The sequence below is a fragment of the Callionymus lyra genome, chromosome 4 (assembly GCF_982586985.1).
Source record: "Callionymus lyra chromosome 4, fCalLyr1.hap1.1, whole genome shotgun sequence".
NCBI classification, from domain to species: domain Eukaryota; kingdom Metazoa; phylum Chordata; class Actinopteri; order Syngnathiformes; family Callionymidae; genus Callionymus; species Callionymus lyra.
In genome coordinates, this window is record NC_141821.1 from 31,043,645 (window position 1) to 31,065,627 (window position 21,983).

The 21,983-nt window shown below is 39.1% G+C and overlaps 1 protein-coding gene across 1 annotated transcript in view; it reads left to right on the plus strand.

The window, feature by feature from the left end:
- The window catches only part of adam19a (ADAM metallopeptidase domain 19a), a 142,087-nt gene that overhangs the window by 74,845 nt on the left and 45,259 nt on the right, over nucleotides 1–21,983 (plus strand). Inside the window, exons 4-5 of the mRNA XM_087789723.1 lie at nucleotides 5,733–5,814; nucleotides 16,452–16,528. Of these exons, the coding sequence (XP_087645849.1) occupies nucleotides 5,733–5,814; nucleotides 16,452–16,528 (159 nt within the window). The remainder of the gene's footprint in view (nucleotides 1–5,732; nucleotides 5,815–16,451; nucleotides 16,529–21,983) is intronic.

The following is a 21,983-nucleotide window of genomic DNA, read 5'->3' on the forward strand; positions in this document are numbered from 1 at the left end:
CTTCCCTGTGCAAACCTGCAGATAAGAAAACTTCTCTACATTTGGTTGTCAGGAACAACTGCTTTTCACAATGTGTTGCAGCTCAAGCTGGACCAGGAGACAATAACAATTGTAGTATAATCTAAAGTACAGACTCATCAGGCTCAATGACGGTAGTACTGCTGACACAGCAGATGTTCAGATACTCAACCTCCACTTATATTGTAGTATTCATCACCCATTTACTACCACTCATGAGTTCGCATCAAGGGCAGCAGTTCATTGAAAAGAGACAAACTCTCCTCCCACTAACCCAACAAATGATGGATTGCACCTCCAGCTGTCCTCGGCCTGACCCAGGGACTCCTCCCTTCTCACGATGAAGAGGTCCAGCAGGCCCACAGATGCATCCTGGACTGTCCTAACAATGTCAACCAACCAAGACGATTATTCAGACGTTGTCTAACAAAGCCTTGTTTTTACTGTTACTGTACATTTCAGAGCTTTAGCTTCTGGCTCAACTCTTTCTTCACCACAAAATACCTCTACAGATCAGATCTTGGTTCATCTTGTAGAGAAAGAAGTGTTACTTTCTGTATTTCTGTCCACATTTATAACAAAGATAAGATTGCTTTACTTTATTAATCCCACAGTGGGGTGAGGACATGAATTTAAATACATCTTGTAAAGTTTATTGGCTTAACTTACTAAAACAGTTGGGAAGCTTTGAGAAAGAAATCCTTGAAAATGTTAAGTATGAATGACTTTTATGAACATTTGGGTTTTAATCATACAATTATAATGAAATAAAAATGTCAAGACGCCATAACCTTCACCGTCTCCCTGCCACCACCAGACAGGGTGTTCTATCTCCACTGGGGATTTAATGCAGAAAAATGTCGACACAACTCAATGCTTCCATTCAGCGGATGTTTTTCTCAGCTGGCATTTTAATCAACTGAGGTCACGTCCATGTGACGCTCCCATGCCTGCCTCGCCATAGAGCTTCTTTATATCACTGTCGACTAATGAGGGCTTGTTCGGGGTCAGCGGGTCACGATTTGAGGCAAACACATCAAATGGCGAATATTGAGTTTGTCAAGTTAGTTTGAGAACTTTATCAACCTCTCATTTTGAGTAAAGGTTTCACTTTTCTGTGTATATTTATACATATGGTTGTGTGTGTATGTGTAACATCTTATTGAAATAGTCATAATGAAGTCTTGCTAACTCTCACTAAAATCAAATATATGCAAAATAATGTGTTAAGGTTTGTATGTTCTCCCTGTGTTGCATAGGTTTACTCCGGGCACTCCGGTTTCCTCCCATAGTCCAAAAACATACAGAGCTTGATTGATTGGGAACTTGTGGATCTGGGGTGGCCTCTCACCGATCAGGGTTTGGTGTTTGATTATTTAGTTGGTTTTGGAAAGTGAGAAATAAAGTTCTGCTGTACTGCGACTTCCGTTTCCTCACTATTACCACAGTGTCAAAGGTTACCCATCACATCCATGGTAATACTTGTTACTTACCCTCATCACATCAGCTCTCAGAGCATTTAAGTCGTGTCAAACTCTGAGTGTCTGTTATGAATCGAGTGAATGCCAAAGTGCTCAATACCGCCGTGTGCTTGTAAACAATCATTTAAAAAGTGACAACGTGGAGAGTAAATTACTGTGCAACACTTGTAATCAGCAGTGGTTATGATCCAGACATGGGAAATAACACAGTGTTGAGATCGTTCAGGTTTGTCTCAACACAGGTATGATAAGCTTCTTCTCCAAGAGTCTATGTGAGACTGGCACCTGTTGGAAATGTAAATATATATATATATATATATATTATGCTGTATCAACAAGCGGTTAATAAGCAGTTAATAAGCTTTCAATTAAGTAGAAGTTGTAAAAGAATATATAATCCGGGTTATTAAGCCAACATGGAGCAAGCATGGTTTTGCTGCTTCTTCTTTCTTTTGAACACTTTTTTTCAGAAATAAAAAAATATGATAAACTACATTTTCTTTCATGAAAACAGCTTCTTCTGCTGCTTTGTAGCACAAGATCAGAGAACACGCCTGCTAGCTGGTGGTTTACTAACCACTGACCTCTGTTATGTCTCCGTCAGTGTATGTTCGACACGGATGCAGAGCAGCTGCTGAGATGAAAGGTCAGACTATAAAGGAATCCTTACAGTAGAACCAGATCAACAATCGTGTCCAAACTTTTCCTCTCATTAGAACGAATACCACCAGCTCACCAAAGCCCGGCTCCATCCGCCCGAGAAGAAACTGGTTCTGATCCGTTTTGTTCCTGCTAACAGCAGCAGTGTGACACGATCCTGCTGCGATGTGTGCTTTTCCCAGCAGAAGAGCAAATTAGGAGGGAATTCTGGGATTATTTGTCTAATTACAACGGTATGGAGATGCAGGACTTTCTAACAAGCAAGTATTGCTCATTCATTTGAGGGAAACCTGTCAGATTAACATTTCAAAATGATGTTTTCCATCTTGTCATCCTTATTAACCCTATTTAGCAGTGAGCTTTCAAGCAACACATTTGAACAGATTTGTCTACCCAGAACCAAAGCACTTCTATTAAATACATAACAAATCAAATGGATTCTTTTGAACCGTGAGCTTTTCTATCATCAAAAAAAGAGAAAGACATGAAGAGCACGGATCGCCACATTTGCGGCGCACAAAGAGGAATGATTGCATCTTTGTTAAAAACGTCTTCACTTCACGTGGTTGTCGTAGACTCGCCGAGAACAATAAACTGCTGAAAAGGCAACGTGTCTTTCAGGTGGCACAATCAAAACCCTTGCAGGGTTCAAGAAGACAAAGTTTTCTCGCTTTTAATTATTGAGATGTCACCAAGAAGACGTGTTCGGAGACGGCGTTCACTCATCAGCCAGTGAGGTGAATTATTCAGCCCAGCTTCTTTGAAAGACAAGAAAATGAGCTTAAACAAAGCATATATATATATATAATATACTGTATATATGACAACATTTTTAGACAAATAGTGAAATGAAAAGTAAAGTGGAGGAACCTTGAATAACACTAAGATAAATAAACATCAATAATCTGACTGAAATGTCGATGAACTGAAGTGAAAAAAACTGTCACAAAAACTTCAAGTCAGTGTGTAAAGATCATCTGAAAACAAAGAAACTGACTGTATGTGTACTTGAAACATGGAAAAACTAAAGTGAAAGATAATCAAATTTTCCGGGAAAAGAAAAGTAAGAAACGTGAACAAGGGGCAGAAAGTGTCCCTCAATCTCTCTGTAACATGACTAAATGTAAGAATATCTGTCTCACTTGTTCTCAACTCGGAGCAGAGTAACTGCAGTGAAAGTCTTCCATTACACCCCTTCATGAATAATGGAACACAACCAAATGGAGATGGAGCTCCTTCCATTTACTCACTTCTGACCAACAATCCAGACTCTTCTTTTCTTCTCCGAGTCCAAGCGTCGGCTGAGGCTGAAACAACTATTCTTGGAGCAGCAACTCTTGTTCTGATGACATTTAACATTCGCCCTTAAATGTCTCATCTGTCAAGATCTCCGGCCATAATACGTTTTTTATCACGAGGTGTTCTTTCTCAAGACATCAAAGGATAATTGCTTTTTTCTGTCTCTTCTCTGAGATAGTAACTGAGTTTGAGCTGCTAACGATAAGAATTTGAGGTCACGATCGGATTTCATGCTTTAGAAGGAAGTACATTGAAATTCTGAAGCTTGTGGTTCTTCTCCGAAATCATAAACAGTGTTATCAGCTTGAAATACTTTTGATCGTGCTCAGCCAACATTTCATTTTAAACATATCCATAATCAAACCCAGCCATCTCGATCCTCTGCAACTGAAGGAACAAACCATAGATTTAACTTTGTCTGGGTTGAAGTCGGCCATGATAATCCCATTTTTAAAACCAACGTTTGTTACGTTCGTTCCTGCAATCAGGGTCAAGACGACTCACCAGAGCTTTGTTTTAATGGTAATATATGATTATTAAATGTGTGAATGAATGACCAGACTTTCTAAATAAATAAATAAATTGGTTTGTTTCGCGTGTCTAGCCTATCACTTCTTCCGACTGACGTTTGACGACTATTTGATTACTTCCAACGAAATAATAGAAGAAAAGATGAAGATGAATGAAGTAAAGAAAGGATAAAGAATAAATCAATGTTGAAATAATGAAATATATAAATAATTAAAAGTACAGATAAGTAGCATTCAAATGTATAAATAAATAAATGTATATATATATATAATTATCTGCATTCTTAAACAAAAATAAAATCCAAGTAATTAATTTATTTTTTCATTATTACATTTATTACCACATTTATTTATTCATATATCTAGTTATTCATTTATTTATTTAAATATTATTATGTTATATTATAAAAACAGTATGCTGGATTTATCGTTTCCGACCATACTTTAATTCGGCGGCAGCTGAAAAATTTGAGTTTGATGACCTGTGAGTGACCTTTAGTGTGTCTCTCTGGAGGGCTACGTAAAAGTGCTTCGCTGCTCTATAAGTGGAACGTCTTAGAACTAAAGGGACTTGATTCAAGTACAAGTTTCTCTCTAATAACTCTATAAACTCTGCCTCTCTGTTGTATCAGGTTGGTTTGTGTGGTGACAGCTGTGACCGGGGCATGGTTAATTCATGTAGGTGTGTGTGAGTTTGTTACACTCAGGTGACTCGCCCGGGACGCCCCCTTGACCTCTGACCTCAAGTCTGTCGGTGCGACAGAACATAGCTGTATCTCAACCCATGAGAATTGACTTGACAATTGCTAATAACAATTAGTGTTATTAGGGGATATTATTAGTCCAGATGATGTTTAATCATCTAGAAGCTCTTGAAACTAACTTTTGTTATTCCATTTTTGTTACCTAACAGACTAAATAATACTGTCAACTCTTCTGCACATGGTTTTCTGGTTAAAATTCACTCATGCCAGATTGTCCACAACCTCATGAGTGGCAATTTTCTGGGCTCTAGACTGTTGAAGTCTGTTAATGTAGTGACTGTGACGTCATTGGTTTGTTACTGAACCAGTCTTTCAGTGTAGGTGGTCGGGCGGAGATCTGGGGCGGTTTGAGTTACGATTGGCCGATGAAACCATTTTATCTGAGGTTATGACGGGCTCATGTGTCAGTCAAGTTAACCACACCCCTTATTATGCAAATTAACAAAAATGACACATGGGATATCATCAAAATGGGAAAAACGATTATGTTTTTAATGTCGTAATTAAATCTGAATTTATTACATTTTTTTTGGCTAATTGTGTTAATGATTTAACCAGCCTCATGTGGACACTCTGTGAACTGCAGCTCTTTGCACATCCCCCGGTGGCTTCACAAAAAATACATTTTGCCGCTCAATCTTCTTCTATGCAATGAAAGTGTGAGCAAGAGTGTTCTTTTTTCCGCCCAGGCTGTCCGACTTTGGTCGCTCTCACTTGGTCCGACCACTAAAATGTGTTTCTCTTTGTTAGTGAAATCAACAATACAACGCAAAGTCATTCCGTTTCAGTTGTTCAGTAAATGAGAAATTCAGATCACGCCCATTGCTTCGATCTCTATTACTTCGGTCCCTGAACCAGAGCTAGAGCTGCCCAAGTATCAGCGAGGTCATGTGTGAAGATCGAGTGTTTCTTCATCCTTCAAATGAAACTGAGCTCTTCAAAGTTTTGAATGATGTTTAATGTCTCTTTTTCTCTCCAAGTGAGCTTCTGGGAGCAGACTTCAGCGAGAGCTACTACACGGAGGACGGCCAGCTGGTGACTGTGAGCGACCACAATTACACAGTGAGTTTGAAAATCATTAGATCTGGCCTTTCAGGAATCTTTGTCACCTCCAACCTTTTGTTGAGAGGCGATGGTGCTGAGACAGCGCCGGGTGTCTGTGGCCTCGCTCCGCACTGAATGCATAAATGGTAACTTCTTGTTCGGGATTGTAAAAGAGCAGCTCATTCTTATTTAGGAAGAAACGCACGCAGCTGCCCATTGTTAATAAATAGAAAAAGTCCCTGGTGGACCAGAGGCAGGAGCACTTTACATCTTTTTATTGAATCCTGTTGCAGTTGTGGCTTTGAAAGTGGTTCTAAATAGGCTGGTAAACATTTGCTGCAAAAGTCTCTGCTCTGCTAAACAAACAGATGAGTTCAATCTTCCAAATCTTCCAGCTGAGACGACTCGAGACTTTCAAATAGGAAGCATGTGCACTGTGCAAAGAAAATGGAGAGCTTGTATTTGGCAATATCTGATGAGAATATACGGGAGGAAGTTGAGACGGGCGGGTCGTACAAACAGCCGAGACAGCTGCTCCAACTGTGAGCTGCACATTTGAAACACATGCAAGACGGCGGAGCAATGAGCCACTTGTTAACTTCCGTAGAATGAATTAGTCTGGCAGTGTTAATAACATGTTCTTCAAGTTCAAAATCCCCCAGCAAGATGTTGAGATAAGCCTCTGTTTTCTTGGGAGCTCCGCAAACATGGAGCAAGGTCACCCCGACATTCTCGCTCTGTGATGCGGATGATTATTTTCACTTGTTTCTTCGAGGTTCTGTCATGGCTTCATCTCTTCGTCGCGTCTGTTTCTGTTCCTTTTATAGAGAATTTGTAGTAATGTCATATAAACTACACATATACCTAAAACATCCTTAAAGAGCAAGAGTCGACCAAAGCTTATGAACACAATAACAATATTATAATTTAACCTTCACACGTGAAATGAAGTGCAGACTTTGTGGACGTCACCTCGGATAAAAAAGACTGTTCAGTTCAATTGAGGACAAGCAGAGCTGAGAGAGCTGATGGCAGCAGAATCAACTGCCAGGAAGAAGCTGATGGTAAAGTCTCTCAGGGTGAGACGACCTCCTTCACCTCCGCAGGGATCATGACCATGATACAGAGATACCTTCATTTACAAGTCAATACAAACAGGATTGCAGTCATTGACTGTCTTTAAGGAGGGAAAATCTGCTTCAGAGAATCTGTAGGTTTGGCCCATACTCTGCTTCTTATCAAACTTGGGTGTTGATGCAAATGTTTTTCTTCACTTGGAAACTGGATATAGGGTTTAATTTGTCATCTACAAGTCAAGTCTTACACATGTCTGTATATATTACTGTTCTGTTGGTCTCGACATGCTGCATGTGTCGTGTTGAAGTCAAGCAAGTTGGAAGATGAAGCCAATTGCAACCATAATGCAAAGAAGAATCAGATAAGTTCTAGACAAAGAAGATAGTATTGAAGCGGAAAGTCTTTTTTTTTTTAACCAAGATTTTACCGTCTCGGTCCCCATTATCCTTCGTGTCCTGTAAAGATCTTTGTTTGATTCTAGCCTGACTATGATGTCATATTTTTTGGCCAAGTAGCATTATTTTGTAGAATATTAAAGCCCTATTTTTGATTAAGATAGGTAAACCCACTGACTCACAGGAAGTAGGCCTTAAATCCTTAATGCTCGAGTCTCTCCAACATTGATGAGTTTAGAATTGTTGCTGGACACGTACCATATCATAGCTTTTCTATTAGCCTTCTCATGAAGTTATATCAGAAAGTATACCTCCCGCTGAATACAGAATTCTGGTCCATCTCCACCAACTGTTGTCAGGGCATTTCATTGAAAAGGAAAACCTGACTTAACCCTGAAGGATATGACAAATCCAATTCTGCTATTGATTGAAAATCAGATACACCTCCTACTCAAGTTTCGCTTTTTTATATAGCCAGTCCATAGCAGAAGCTTTTCAGCACTCACACACACTGTTATATTTCATGATTGATTCCGTAAATACAAGTTCAGAGTGTATGTTAGAGTTTCTCCATTTCAGGTTGGAATTCATCATTTTTCTTGTGTGTGAATTCACTCTAAGAACTGAACTCACAAGCTGCTGGTTCACACCATGAAGCTCCAGATTACCAAGTGACACTCAAAGAAGAAATGTATGCATTTGCTGATTAAAAAACAATGAAGCTGTCAATCATGACACTGATACGATGCCAGGTGCCATCAAAAGAGATAAGCTTCACCCAAAGTTTAAATTTCATTATTGTCACCCACATGTCGACTAAGGGTTGGTATCATTTACAGGGTATTCCTTTTTTAGAGAGAGATCTTCTATATTTTACCCTTGTTTGTGGCAGCTGTTTAAAGACTAACAATATAAACCTGAAGTACTATGGTAATATCGCGTCCGGCACAAATAAGCGTAAAATATGGACTCATACTTACTTACTTACTTACTTTTTAATTTTTTTTCGGATCTATTTTTCATGTCGAGGCTTTAAGACAAGATGGATATTACACACGAGCAGGATATTTGGAGGTTTTTTAGCGTCTTTTTGGAAGAAGTTTATCCGATGCGCTCTCAGTTGCTTCATTTAAATGAACATACATTTTTGTCTATAACTCTCTAGGAACAGATTACTGTAAAAATAATCCAAACCCTTAGTCGGCATGAGGGGGAGTAAAAAAATAAGTGAATTTTGAATTTTTTGAATTTGAATAAAAGTCAATAAGTGGAAACTCATTTAGTTTCTAGTTGAAAATGTTTATCATAAAATATCTAATCCAATGTTTGATATATGTTTTGGGTGATTTGGCCAGTCCCCTGACCTAACTCAATACATTTAATTAGAAATCATGTTACTTTAAATTCACCAGCCTTTTGCCCTCTATTTCTACCAAACACATCCAGAATTCTACTTTCCTATCCGACCCAGTCATAAAATATGACCTCCACATGAAAATACTGTCAACCCTGATTTCTTCAAATAGAAACGAAGGCCAATGCTCAACCATCCTCAACAGCAAGGATTCTTTTCAGTCTAGACTTCTGCGACATCCGTTTCAAAACAGGTCCAAAGCTCACCTGGTTTTGAAAGATGACACAATCCCGTATATGCTCTTTCCCCTTTACATCTGTCTGTTTATGAATTGATTTCAAGATTTTACTTTTGATCCTGTCTTGGTCTGGCTGCAAGTAACGTTAGATTTATGGGACATAACTACTTGTGCTGAAGTTCAGGTTCAAATTAAAAGGTGATAAAGAAAAGCCTCAACTTTGGTTCAGCAAATCCTCAATTATTTTTTACTTTCTGCCTTCACTTGTGTATTGAAAAAAAAGAGATAAAATTGTATTTATTTTCGAGTATTATTTGGATTATTGATCTGACTGTAGAATTTTTTTCATTCATCTTTATCAAACCATAGAGATGTTGATTCCCTCTTCAGAGACGTTAAATCCCAGCTAAATTGTCTTTTTCTTCAATTTTTGATCACGTTATCAGGAACGATTGGCCTGAGCTGCTTCTCTACATCACAGAAATCCAATTTTCTATTTGTGTTTGGCTTCGTCTGCGTGTATTGGATGATTCACTGTTTAAGTGATCCGAACAAATCTCTATTGAAATGAATAGTTGTTTAGTTTTCAGGCTGAAATATACAGCCCATAGTTTAATCACGGAGAGAAAATGATGTTTGCACTAACTCTCTGCAAGATCTTTCAGTAAAGTTTGAGATCATTTTGACGTTTTCTCTGTTTAAAATTCAATTCAAAGATTAATGTTTACACAAAATGTGGACAACAAGATGGTTTTCTCTTGCTTTTCTCTTGTCAGTGTTATTGGAAGCTACATGTGTAATCGTGCTACATGATAGAAACAGTCCCTCCCAGGCGATCACGCTCATCTCAGTCACAGACAGTGGTTCCAACACCCTACAATCTTCCCAATAGCCCACTTAAGTCTGGAGTGTTTGGAGGGCCGTGTGACGGTGAGACTCTCTGGACTGTGATATATGAATCAAAATAGCTTAACACAGAGTTGCTTCGAATCAGTATATAGATGAGTCTTTTACCTCCATCAGTCGCCATGATTCAAGTGTGTACATAAGACTCGCAAAAGACCAATTGTGGGTGAGCTAGTTTAAGCGGTCAGTGATTATGTTGCTTTTTTGGTCTTTTATTATTTCTATCAATTTATTTTGCCTCACTCTGCTGCATCTTGAGGAGGACAAATTTAACTTTCTGAGCTGCAGCAAAACTGGACTCACAAAACGATGTATGGGTGGAAAGTGACAGATTTACATCTAAAACCAAATAAAGTTTCACTTACGTGCTACATGACAGGTGCTCAAATGGTCGATCTCAAACGACCAGTCGGTCGTGAAGGTAGTTTAGGTTGATCAGAAGACAAAAGAAAAGAGACGCCAGTCTATCATCCATCCTGCCGGTTAGCGATTGAATATCAAACAAAGTAATGAAATGTTTTGATTGCATCCACTCAAAAATTACATTCAGTGTAAGTCAACGGAATAATCTGTAAATAAAAAATAGTTAATCGTTTAAATGTGTTTACAGTATACGCAGTTCACATGAAAAAAGGGGAACACATTTAAGGTTATATGTTTTAAGACAGTAGTCCCAAACCTTCAGCACGATATGGTCACGACACCATGAAATAAAAAAAGAAATGTTGTTGCGTTTGCTATTATTGTTTACAAAATAATTTTTGGCTAAACTTTTTATTTTATTAGCCTGTGAAATTTCAAGATGTTTGTTTGAGTCAAGTTTACTAACAAAATAATCCTGTAACGTAGCATAAATGAGTTAAACACAAACTCTGTATGGCACGTGTTGTTGCTGAGAAACCTGAGCTGTCACCACATTTTCAAGCTCTTTTTATTTTTTGTCAATCATAATATTTTGTTTTTGCGGTTTTTATCTGATGGTTAGTCTCTAAAATAAGGAAACTAATATCTACTTCCTTTTTTCTATTCTCCAATAACACACACCTGTGGACCAGACTCAGAGCCACTCTCTATCAGCCGGTGTCACAGCCTGACGTGACGAACGAGTGCATTAATGGAAGTCAGAGCACTCCACAATATTGCCTCATTCACAGTGACTTTAATGCAGACATTAGGAAACTCAATGTGGCAGCTGCCAAGTTAGGTGCCAACCAGATCCTCAGGACCAATTAGAAGTTTTCAAGACTGTTGTCGAGAGATAATACATTTAAGGAACTCCTGGAAACTGACATTCTCCCATATTAAAACTTTTAACTTACCCGGACCCTGCCCGTCTAAAAAGTGAATTGACCACCAAAAAGTCTGTTCAGGAGCTTTCAGACTTTTTAGCAAAGACAACGTTGAATTTCAATGTGTTTATGAATTGTTATACCAGTGACCTGTCTGAGTATTCTCCATGAAAATCAAAACAAACCGTCGTTTAAACTAATGTTTACTCCAGTGTGTCTTCAGCTGACTGTCCTTGAGCGTCCTCTACCAGCTGTCAATTGTCTTGGCATCTCAAACTGTGTTTCATGTAGTCAAGAGTTAAAATTTCCAGAGCTGTCACTGTTTTGAAGAATGTATGGGAAAAAAAGCAAAGCACCGAAGAATGCACTCGTGTGTTTTGCATAAACTGCAGAAAGTAAAACCTTGTCCTCCCACACTTTTTGAATATAATCCTTGTTTTCTTCCTTTGATGTTTATCAAACCTGACAACTTCAAGCTGAGAAGAAAACAAATGACCTCGCCTTTAAAAACTGCAGAGGTATCAGAAAAGAATAAACTAGTTTAAGGGAATATACCTTTTTTTTGCAACATTTGCCAGATTCCGGTCTGAGCCAGATGAGTTGTGATGTGATGCAGCAGAGAGATTTTTTGGCTGAGCTGCTTCAATTCACTGGTCAGAGAAATAAACACAGAAGAATGTTTGCTCGGAATTCTCAGGTGGTCGTGGGTTGGAATTCTGATCTTACCTGTCAGCGTCATCATGATAAAAGTCACATTAAATGTCCTGTGCTGAGTGTTATCTGTCAATACGTGAAATAGCTCAAAGGAAGTGAGGAAAGGGAGTCATTTCTGTTTCAATGCTTCTTTTAAAAAGCTTATTTTGAAATGAGTTTGGGTGAAGGTTTGGCCCGTCTCAGTCCTTTTATAGTTTTATCTCTTCAAAATAAACATACATTCATAACATACTAGAATTTCAACACATATTACACCAGTTTTCACATTTAAAAAGCGATTGAGTTTCATTAACTATGTTCATTGAGATTGTACGAGAATATAGAATGTATGAAAATATAGAAATACTACCAACAAGGAAGTTGGTGACCACTTGCTCACTATGAGTTGGTCAGACGAAGCCTCATCTTTCTCCATTAACCGGTTCAAATTTCACAATTTGATTTCTTCTTATATGGACATAGTTGCTGCTGCCTCACAAATGGTCACCTGCATCATAAAGTGCTGGTTACAATACCAGGCGGGGACCATGTTAGTAAGGTATGCAGGTTTGCTTTAATAAGGGTTCAAAGAAATTGGAAAAAAAAAGAAATAACTTTGAAATGAAAAAGGATGATAAAAAGAAATTACCCAAAAAACTAAAACATAGAAAATGTCAATGTGACCCAAAGGCCCGAAATAATTCGTTTTATGGTAAACAAATAACATGAGGGTTAAAACACTTTTTCTTTATCAAAATTGGACATTCCTGTGTTTTAATGGGGGTCTTTTCCCAACTCTTCCGCCACCTTGGAATCCTAAAAATCCTCCTTTATTTATATATGTGATATGTGATATTTATATGTGGCTATCTTGCCCTCCTTGAGCCGCTCTTCCTAGGATACCCACTAGAATACCTTCAAACTTTTTCCCAATAGTGGGGAAAGGCTTACGATTTTTTTTTCTCCTCACCGAAGCTCTGGAGAAAGCAATGTGGTGGGAGGAAGCGAGGAGGGGAGCTCCATATATAATGCAGTGCATGTGTGTATGAGGCGGCCAGGAGGGGCAGAAACCAAGGATAAGGAGGGTCAGACTGAGAACAACTAGGTCACAAGAAGATGGGAAGCAGCAAATGAGGAGGAGATTGTAGTTCAGCCTGTGCAATATATGTAACGGAGGTCAGCAGAGAACCAGAGGAATGTGCAGGAGACATGTGAGGAGGTGATGGCGAGCAGACCAGCTGGAACCGGTGCAGAATATGTATGAAGAGGGTCAATTGGAAGATTGGAGGGGATGAGGACGGAGCTGATCACTTGCTCGGTGTTGGTGTGGGGGGGGGCAGGGAAAGGTTGAGGGCAGGGCTGGGTATATATGAATAGAGATGATGAAGAGATAATGAGGAAATGCGTAGGAGTGCAAGGACGTATGGAGACGTGAGGAGGAGCTGAAGCTACTGCAGGAAATGTATGAAGGGATCAGAGGAGGAGAGAAGGAGGTGAAGACAGAAGACAATGTGTTCATGTGACACTTTGATGGTAGAAGTTTTACAATCACTCAAGTCTCACATGTCTCAGCACAAATGCTCCTGCTGTGAAAGATCCACCAGATCTCCCCCTTCAGCAGGACCTTGGACGGTTCACGGTTGTTTGTTCGACCAGATGTTGGCCCGGGAGAAGGCATTCCATCAAATTACTCAGGGAATACTGTTGAAGATGCGTAGAGATTACAGGTCAACCTATTAACTCGGAACATCTGGGCCATAGATGTTGTGAAGGATATACTGTTTCAAAGCCAGTGCTGGCAACTAATGTGTTGATTTAAGTGTCTTAAATAGATGTTGAACCTCTATTGTATCATCAGTATGTGTTTGTTTGTACAAAACTCTCTTTTCATTGAAATATTTACAGTAGAAAATGTGCTTGCAAAATGTATAAAAGTTAAGAACGCATCATATATTAAAACTAAATGTGAAAATACTGTAAAATGTGTATGTGTATACAGTGAATACTACGCAATTTTACTATGTGAACAGAAGTACAGTAGTTATTTTTGAATATTTATTATTTTGATGCTCAGTGCTCTTCTCTAGAGTACTGTGAGGCTGACGTAGTGCGAGCATCTGACACAAGTTTGTTTTGCTCCACACGTCTCAGTCAAAGAGGAGCAAAAGCGAGAGAGCACTACGTTTGTCATTTGTGTACTCGCATCAGTGGCTTTGTGCACTGTGCACGTTTATTTTTTAATCGCCAAGTATGTGAAATAAAATCAAATCCTCAAACACAAGTAACGAGTAACTTAAAGTAAATGTGTTACTTTTGAAAGAACTAACTAGTAACTGTAACCAAGTCACTATTTTAAATTAACTTCCCCAACTCTGGTCCAAACTACAGAGTTACTGGTTCTCTAAACTTTTATTGGGTCTGGCTTTAAGTGTTTTTGGTTTGGTTGAGCGTCTCTACCTCACCGCCCGACTTAACTCCCTCTAATGGCTTGACATCTTCAACTAGGGCTCGGAGCTTGACTCTTTGCAGAGGTGAACGTCGAGCATGCGTCGAGTAGTTCCGGGCAACAATGGGACAGAAAGTCTAAGTAGCACTCGAGACGGTGACACATCCGGCTCTGATGGGCACAGCTCTGAGGGTAACAAATCAGGAAACTCACACCGGTGAGAGCAATGACTCACATCGACAGGACATGAGAGTCTGGAACAAAGTGATGGAATATCTGAAGAAATATACAAATGAATCAATAGACATCATTTATGGACTTGACCTGAGAGGATTTCATTGATCTGCTCTTTCTTTTCTACGACCACGTTTTGTTGCTGAGAGTATTCCTCCCTTTATAATCAACCTGCCACGGCTCTCCTCTTTCTTTTATCTCTCTTTACTCTTTCTTCTGCAGGTCCTCTTGATCACAGACCACTCACTGTCTGCTGCCACTATGTGTTGTTTCTCTCTGCCTTCGGATTTTCAAGCAAAAAGGAAACTCTCATGAGGCTGAAAGAGTTCAGGAAATGACTTATTCGTAAATAAATAGCTGAAATACCCTTTATTGCCCAATTGCTCATATGAGCTAAACTAATTGAGATCATCCTTATATTAAATATGATGTACATTTCCTAATTTCAGGGTTATCTTCTGCCCCCTTTAAAATCGACAAAAGGTTCTAGAAATGTCGCTTTTATATGTCATACATTTGGTTGAGATTCAGACAAAATGTAAATTTTCATAGAGGTTTTTTGGCTTAGTTTCCACAGCCTTACATTTAACAAAAATAATTCTGGAACTATTGTGTGTGTACTGTGTAACATATATGGTTCAAGGTCTGATCTAAGACCTTCACTGGGAGACACACACTAAGCCAGACAGATCCGTGTGGATTCATCATTTAGTTTTGTTCAAATGGTCCAAATAAGGGTTGCATTTAATGACTCCTCTGGGTGTCTGCCTTTTAAAGATGGAAGCATGTTCCTGGTCGTTGAAGACTTGTAGGTCTAACATGAGGCTGTTCTCTGATGTCATGGCTGAAGATTTAATGACAGGAGCAAAAAAAAAAAAGTGGGCCAGTTGTGATCTTAACTTTGTATTTGGATTCGGTGTCAAGTGCCAATGATCCTTTAGTTTCACGGCCACATGATGTTTATTCCACTAACCTCCCTCGAGACTTTCAAACACAATAAACAACTCCGTCAAGCTGCTGACTGGAACCCCTGCCCGTGGCTCCTCCTGCACCCCAGACCTCGCCGACTGGCAGATTACTCGCCACAAACCCTGAAACGGAGCCTAATGGGCCGGTGGGTTCTGAACATGTAAGCAGTCTAATTGCTTCATGTTGGCAGGTGAAGTTCTCGCTGACAATTGATTTGTACGTCGGCGCCGCGAGGTCCTCTCGCCGCCGCCGCCGCTCGACTGAAAGAGCTCATTTCACGCTCTGATGAGCTGACAGACACTTTTGAATCGTCAAAAATGGACCTGCCTGCATAATTCAAATCCCCGGGGCGATAAACACCTTCTGTAACACTTGACTGTTGATGCTTTCGGTTTTGTTTAAACACTAAATTATCGTTAGTTAAAAATCATATTTTTTTAATGATAATTGGTACTCGTGTTCATGTTCGTCCTAATTGTTTTAAGTTGTTTAACGAGAGCGAGATTTACTTGAGGCGCAATTTTGTTTCCTTCTTGATCCAGCAGAGGCAGTAACCATGGTAACTAATCAGTACAACTGCTTATTATTCTAAACTCATCCATCTCGTGTTGTTTGTTTTTTTTGTTGACTTGTTTCCCAGGGGAGGCCGGTCAGGTCAGCAAATCCAAGGACCCAAGAAAAGGGAAAAACAAATAATACACATGTGTTGCTGGTATAATGCAGTGGTGACATGGGAGATGTTTAAATTAACTTGTCGCCTTCCAAAAGTGACGAACAAAGACTCGTGCAAGCGAACGCCTCACTGGGCTGATCTTCTTCAGAGTTTGCTTAGCAGTGTCATTAGCGGCTAATATCGTGAACCGCTGGAGTCCAAGCATATATCAAAAACATCTCCCCGGGTGCCGCTGTAATCATCCAGTCGTAGCGTTGGATTGATCCGACGGATTGATTCATCTCCAACCGCTCCAGAGACTGCCCGTCTAAACATGAGCACACATTTCTAAAAGCTTCCTCGGCGATGCAATAACAAGTATCGATCTCTTTTCTCTTGCAGGATCACTGCTTCTACCACGGCCACGTCCGAGGACACCCCGACTCCTGGGTGGCGGTCAGCACGTGCTCCGGGGTCAGGTACGCTCACCTCTGGTTTCACTGCTTTTATGGCTTTGTTTGCTGCGAGATTCGAGGCGAAACAAATCTGGTGCGAGGCCTCCATGACAGGAGGGTCTGTGTGGAAGGAGAACGATGGTCAAAGCAAACAGTGGAATCCTCAAATGGATTTCAAAGGATTTGATGACTATCATAGATCTGAGGCGGCGTAAGGGCCAATTTACAGCCTCCCTTGAGTCACAACAGAAATGTATCTATGACTTGGAAATCTATAGCTATAAAAGCTCAAAATGACCACGAGAATTGTGTCTGGGGTAAGCCGGATTTTTCATTGTTTGTCTTATTCGTCCACAAAGGCAAAAAAGGACGGAAACAGTAGTGCGCTGACTACCCCCTTATTATCAGAATAATAGCCTCATTTCTTTGTCTCATTCCAAGGAAGGTTTTAAACTACATTTTATTAAATCACCCAATTTTTAACTTAAATAATAACAAAGTAAAAGCCTTTTAAAAGATGCAAGTCCCCTTATTTTAGCAGCTTTCGCAAAATTTTCCGTGATCCGACATGATCCTCTGCCGTAGTCCGCAGTAAAGTATTTTAAACCAAATTACAAGGTTTTTGCATTTCATTGACCCTTGTGTTATCTCAGTGACAAGGTAACCTGATTGTTTTTAAGCCTTCGGGTCACCTTGACCCTGAGATAACACAAGGGTAAGGATTATTTTTCGCGTTTCTGTATCTTATAAAAACCTGTGCGACACCTAGTACTTCAGGTAGTACCTATTTTATTTCTCTTTTTCTGTCTCTATCTGTGTTTCAATACTTCTGCCAAGGAAGTTGTGATCTTTCTAAGATGTATCTGTCTGTTAGCTGGTTAATGCAAGGAACATTATAATTTGTTAGTGTCACTGATTACCATCTGGACCCCGGAAATGTATGAAGCGTTCATGGCTCTGTTAAGACAGAAGGCAGCAACACTGTGCTATGAGGACAATTTGCCAAAAATGGCTTGACTTTTTAAAACATTGCATAATCTAACCAATAAAACAACGTCGCTGTGACACCAAGTTACATTCTTGTTGTTCATCCGACATTGTTGTGGTTTGCTAAAGAAGATCGCTGAAGGCCAAGTCAAGAAGAAGTCCCATGTTCCAACACCACGAGGGTGCAGATGTGCTATTTGCAAAAACAATTAAATTACATTTTGGTGGAAATGAGCTGCTTGTTGGAGTTCTGCACTTCATGACTGTTATGGTGAATGCTTTATTTTTCCTCTAATACAAATGTTGTGGAGAACCTGTCATCATGGTGGTTGTACGCGTGTATAACAAATCATCTGAGAATAATATTAGGTGCAAAGGTCTTACAGTCCATCGTTGAGTTGTTTTTAGTAGATACAATAAATGCAGTCACAGTTTTCAAAGGAATATTAGACGCTTTACTCACTTTCTTATGGCAGACAGGTGGATATATTTAGATAACAATCAGTGACAATCAGCTGCTGACTTTTCATTTTACTCACATCCTCCTGGTGCTGATGTGCATTTATGGTCACAATGGTGAGCCGCTCGTGAAACAAATGGCGGAGGCGGAGGGATGCTTGTATTCTGTTCAAGGGTAAATACAGTGAGTCTGACATGTACATTTAAAGGAATATCATTAGCAGTAATTGTTATCGTAACAATAAGCTGTTATTGTTTCCTTATAGACTGATTATACGACTAGAGACTCTCTGCTTTCAGGGGAAACCTTTCTGTCTCGTTCACGTGTTTTCTAATCAATGACGCCGGTGTTGACGAGCATTTCTCATTTGTTTCCTTCACGTTCAGAGCAAATCTATTGATCCATACGGCTATTAATATGAATGTAGATCGATGATGACAACAGACACCTTTTCTACCCGCCAACTTAAACAATCGATGGAGCAGACGTGTCACACTAGCATTGTTACGTTGCTCACTGAGTCCAGCAGAAGACCTGCTTCCTCTTTTCAGCCTCACTTCCTCGCTAGCAACACACAACTTTCAATATTGATCAATTAAGCTGCATTGTCTTTTTTTTACCTCCCTTCTTCTTTCTTTACTTGGTCGCCTTGACTCTGTCAGATTGTGAGCCGCTCCAGGGATCCAGGCAGGAGGTTTTTAGAGCATTAGAATTTCACAGGCTCAGACTGATATTAATGTGGAGCATCTTGCATATTTGCGGCTGGGATTGAAGCTGGGAGCACCTCTGGAGGACGTGTTCCAAAATGTATATTCATGAGTGTGATCCAATAAAAGAGACGTCGAGTCACAGCTCAGCGGGGGGGCAGCGTCCCTGAATCCAATTGCTGGTTAAGTAAATCTAAAAGAGATTAGAGTTTCCAGAAGTTTTGGAACAAATCTCTTTTTTCTTCTTGACATTATCAACGGGGTGTTTGGCTGACACTTGGGCTGGCACTCCCCGGTCCCTGTGTCCTGGTCTGGGAGCGCAGCCAAGAGCCGCTTGTTGACAGCAGCTTTGATGGGAACAAAGCAGACGGAAAAGAGAATAGAGATCTGCTGGCCAAGAGAACGTAAAATACACTTCAAATGACCCAGATTGAAGCGTGCGATCGATATCGTCTATTCAGGCACTGGAGAAGTGTTGAAGTGAAAAAATACTGCTTTAAAAACATTTCCTTTGGAGAATAAAACCACTTTAAAGAGGACTTTATGAAATGTAAGGACAAATCTATTGTGGATTTAATCAGATTCTGATTGATTTCAGCGCCACACATCCAAATGTTTAATTCACTCCATTGTATGCAATACAATGTATTTAAAAAAAATCACAACATAAAAAGAGAATTTAAATTTGTTAAGTACAAAATAATTGTCTAGTCAATCTATTGATGCTGAACAACATCGCCTGCTGATCACACTGATTTGCTCAACAATACCAATATAATATGAGATCATATTACCCCATAAATCAATTTATTTTCTTTCATAATACATGTTTCATTGAACAAAGTCAGAGCATCGTGGCTGTAGTTCTGTAATCCATTTCATTTGATGGTCTAAACCAGGGGTCTCCAAACCGGTCCTCAAAGGGTTGGGGTGGTGCAGGTTTTTGATCCAACCGATCAAGCATGTACAGTTTAACCAATGAGGTTTGAGCTGAAACAAGCAACACCAGAATGACAGTCAACCAAAACCTGCACCACCCCAGCTCTTTAAGGACCGTTTTGGAGACCCCTGTTGTAAAAATTTGAACAATATAGATATCCATTAAATATCTTCAAAATCGAAGTAAAATATAATCCATCAAGAAGAACACTTACTTTGGTATGCTTCATTTAAGTTTTTCCAGTTGTGAACTCTTTTCTCTTGACATGGATGATAAAGATGCGACCAAAACTGTTCTTGCCTCAGAGAGAAATTTGGACAGACTATGAGTATGTTTCGTATTTAAATACTTTTTTTTATAACTAAAATGATTGCGATTTTGAACCATCACTTTCTAAACCTCACTTTAACACTCTAAAAACACTTTTAAATCAATAGATCATATCAGAATAAATCTGTGTATGACTCATGTTAGCAATTAATGGATCTAACTTAACATGGTTTATAACATCGATAAAGTGTCATAAACCATGTCAAGAGCTCTGAGCGTTGATACAACCTTCTGAAATCTTCTGAAAACGTCCATGGTTCTTCAGCACAAACAAGAAACAACTTTTGTGGCCAAACAAAAACTGTCTCAAGATGAATGAATAAAGGAAGATTGGTGATTAAAAATAAATAGCTGGTATTCCTTAACTAAAGCTTCACAATTGAACGTGTGCATTAAACTCTCTGTACTAAAAGTTCTAGTTAAGCCATTGAAATTGAATCTTCGCAGCACTGAGACACTTGTCTGTTCTTTCCTTCTCCCTCACATCTCATTCTGTCGTGAACAACCAGTGGACTTGTTAGGGAAACACTCAACAGACTCACTCTCTCAAGTGTTTATTTTGAGGTTGGCACTGCATGAAGCACACACGAACAAAGACAATGATGTAGAAGAAGAACAAGCTGTAGAGATGGGTTTTGTTGTTTTGTGGGACGCCTCGAGTCAGGGTCACTCTGACATCTCTGAACGAGGAACCGTCTCATCATAAGCTATTAGACTTCCTGAATAAGTGTCGTGACTCAAGAGTCCGTCTGCCTCATTTTCCACATCAGTCTCATTACTGAGCTCCAAACAGACGGTCACGCAGATTCAGATGAAGTCTCTGTCTTCCAGATTAATACTTGTTGAAGAAGGGCTGCATCGCTCTCAGTAGTTTTTCACATACTGGCTCTTTCAAGACTAGCACAGACGAGAGATACTCCCAAGCCGGATCGACCTTAGTTCCATTCGGACCAAATGATATCCTTAAATATCAACTAATGTAAAACCGTCGCTCCTGTCTTACTCTCATGTTTCAAATTTTTAAGTCTTTCTGTCCAAGATGTAGTAAGTCTCTCATCATGATGATGTTTTGAACTTATATACTTATAACTTTATAAAGTTCTCCCCCCTCTGAAATCCGATTAAACTCAGGAGCTGTAATCACCCCCGCTTTGTTTATACAATAAGTCCGTTGTAGGTATAGACTTTCAGGGTTGATAACGCACGGTGACAAACCTCAATGCTTGACCAATCACAGCAGAGTGGATGTCGTTATGGTAGATTTCATCTCCAGAAAATTGGTTTCAGTGGGAAAACTTTCTAATGAAAATATATCATTTTCTTTTTGCAAACAGACACATACTCAGTAGAGGCACTCAAATCAACACAATAGTTGCCCTTTAACTAACTACATTCTTTAAAAACATTGATTGTCCTTAATTTATAATTGTGAAAAAAACATTTCTGTGTGCATTGAATTCTCATTTATTTGGTTATTTTTTAATATTTAACCACTTTTCAAGTCCTTCATTTTGCTGAGATCTTAACAACACATCACAGTATGCTTTTATTATGTTTAGCATCAAGGGTATAATTTTAATAATGAAACAAATTGCAGGTTTGTTAAAGCATCAAAATGTAATAGGTTGCCATTGCTCTCTGTATTTTCTTTTAAATATATTCACTGGGTCTTCCAAGTGTAGCTCAGACTTATTTGCAAACATGTAGTGTCCTTGTATTCATTAATATGAAAAGAAAACATGTCTGTGTGCCTTCAATTCTTGATATCTATTTGTTTATTTTCAATAATTAACAATAATTAGGATTTCAGTTTTTAAAATCATAAAATGTAATATTGTTCTATTATTATCATTTTATATCCTGTTACTTTATTATATTGTTATTTCAATATTCATTCTAACTGAAGTCTTTATCTCCTTTTGTTAAAAAAAACGTTGAATTTCTGACATTTAAGTAACTATGACAACGCTAAAAGGTATTATATTTGAAGAGGCTTTTTTTTTAAACTTGAGAGCTCGTGAAATGGAAAAGCCACCGTCTCTTCAGACTGAACCC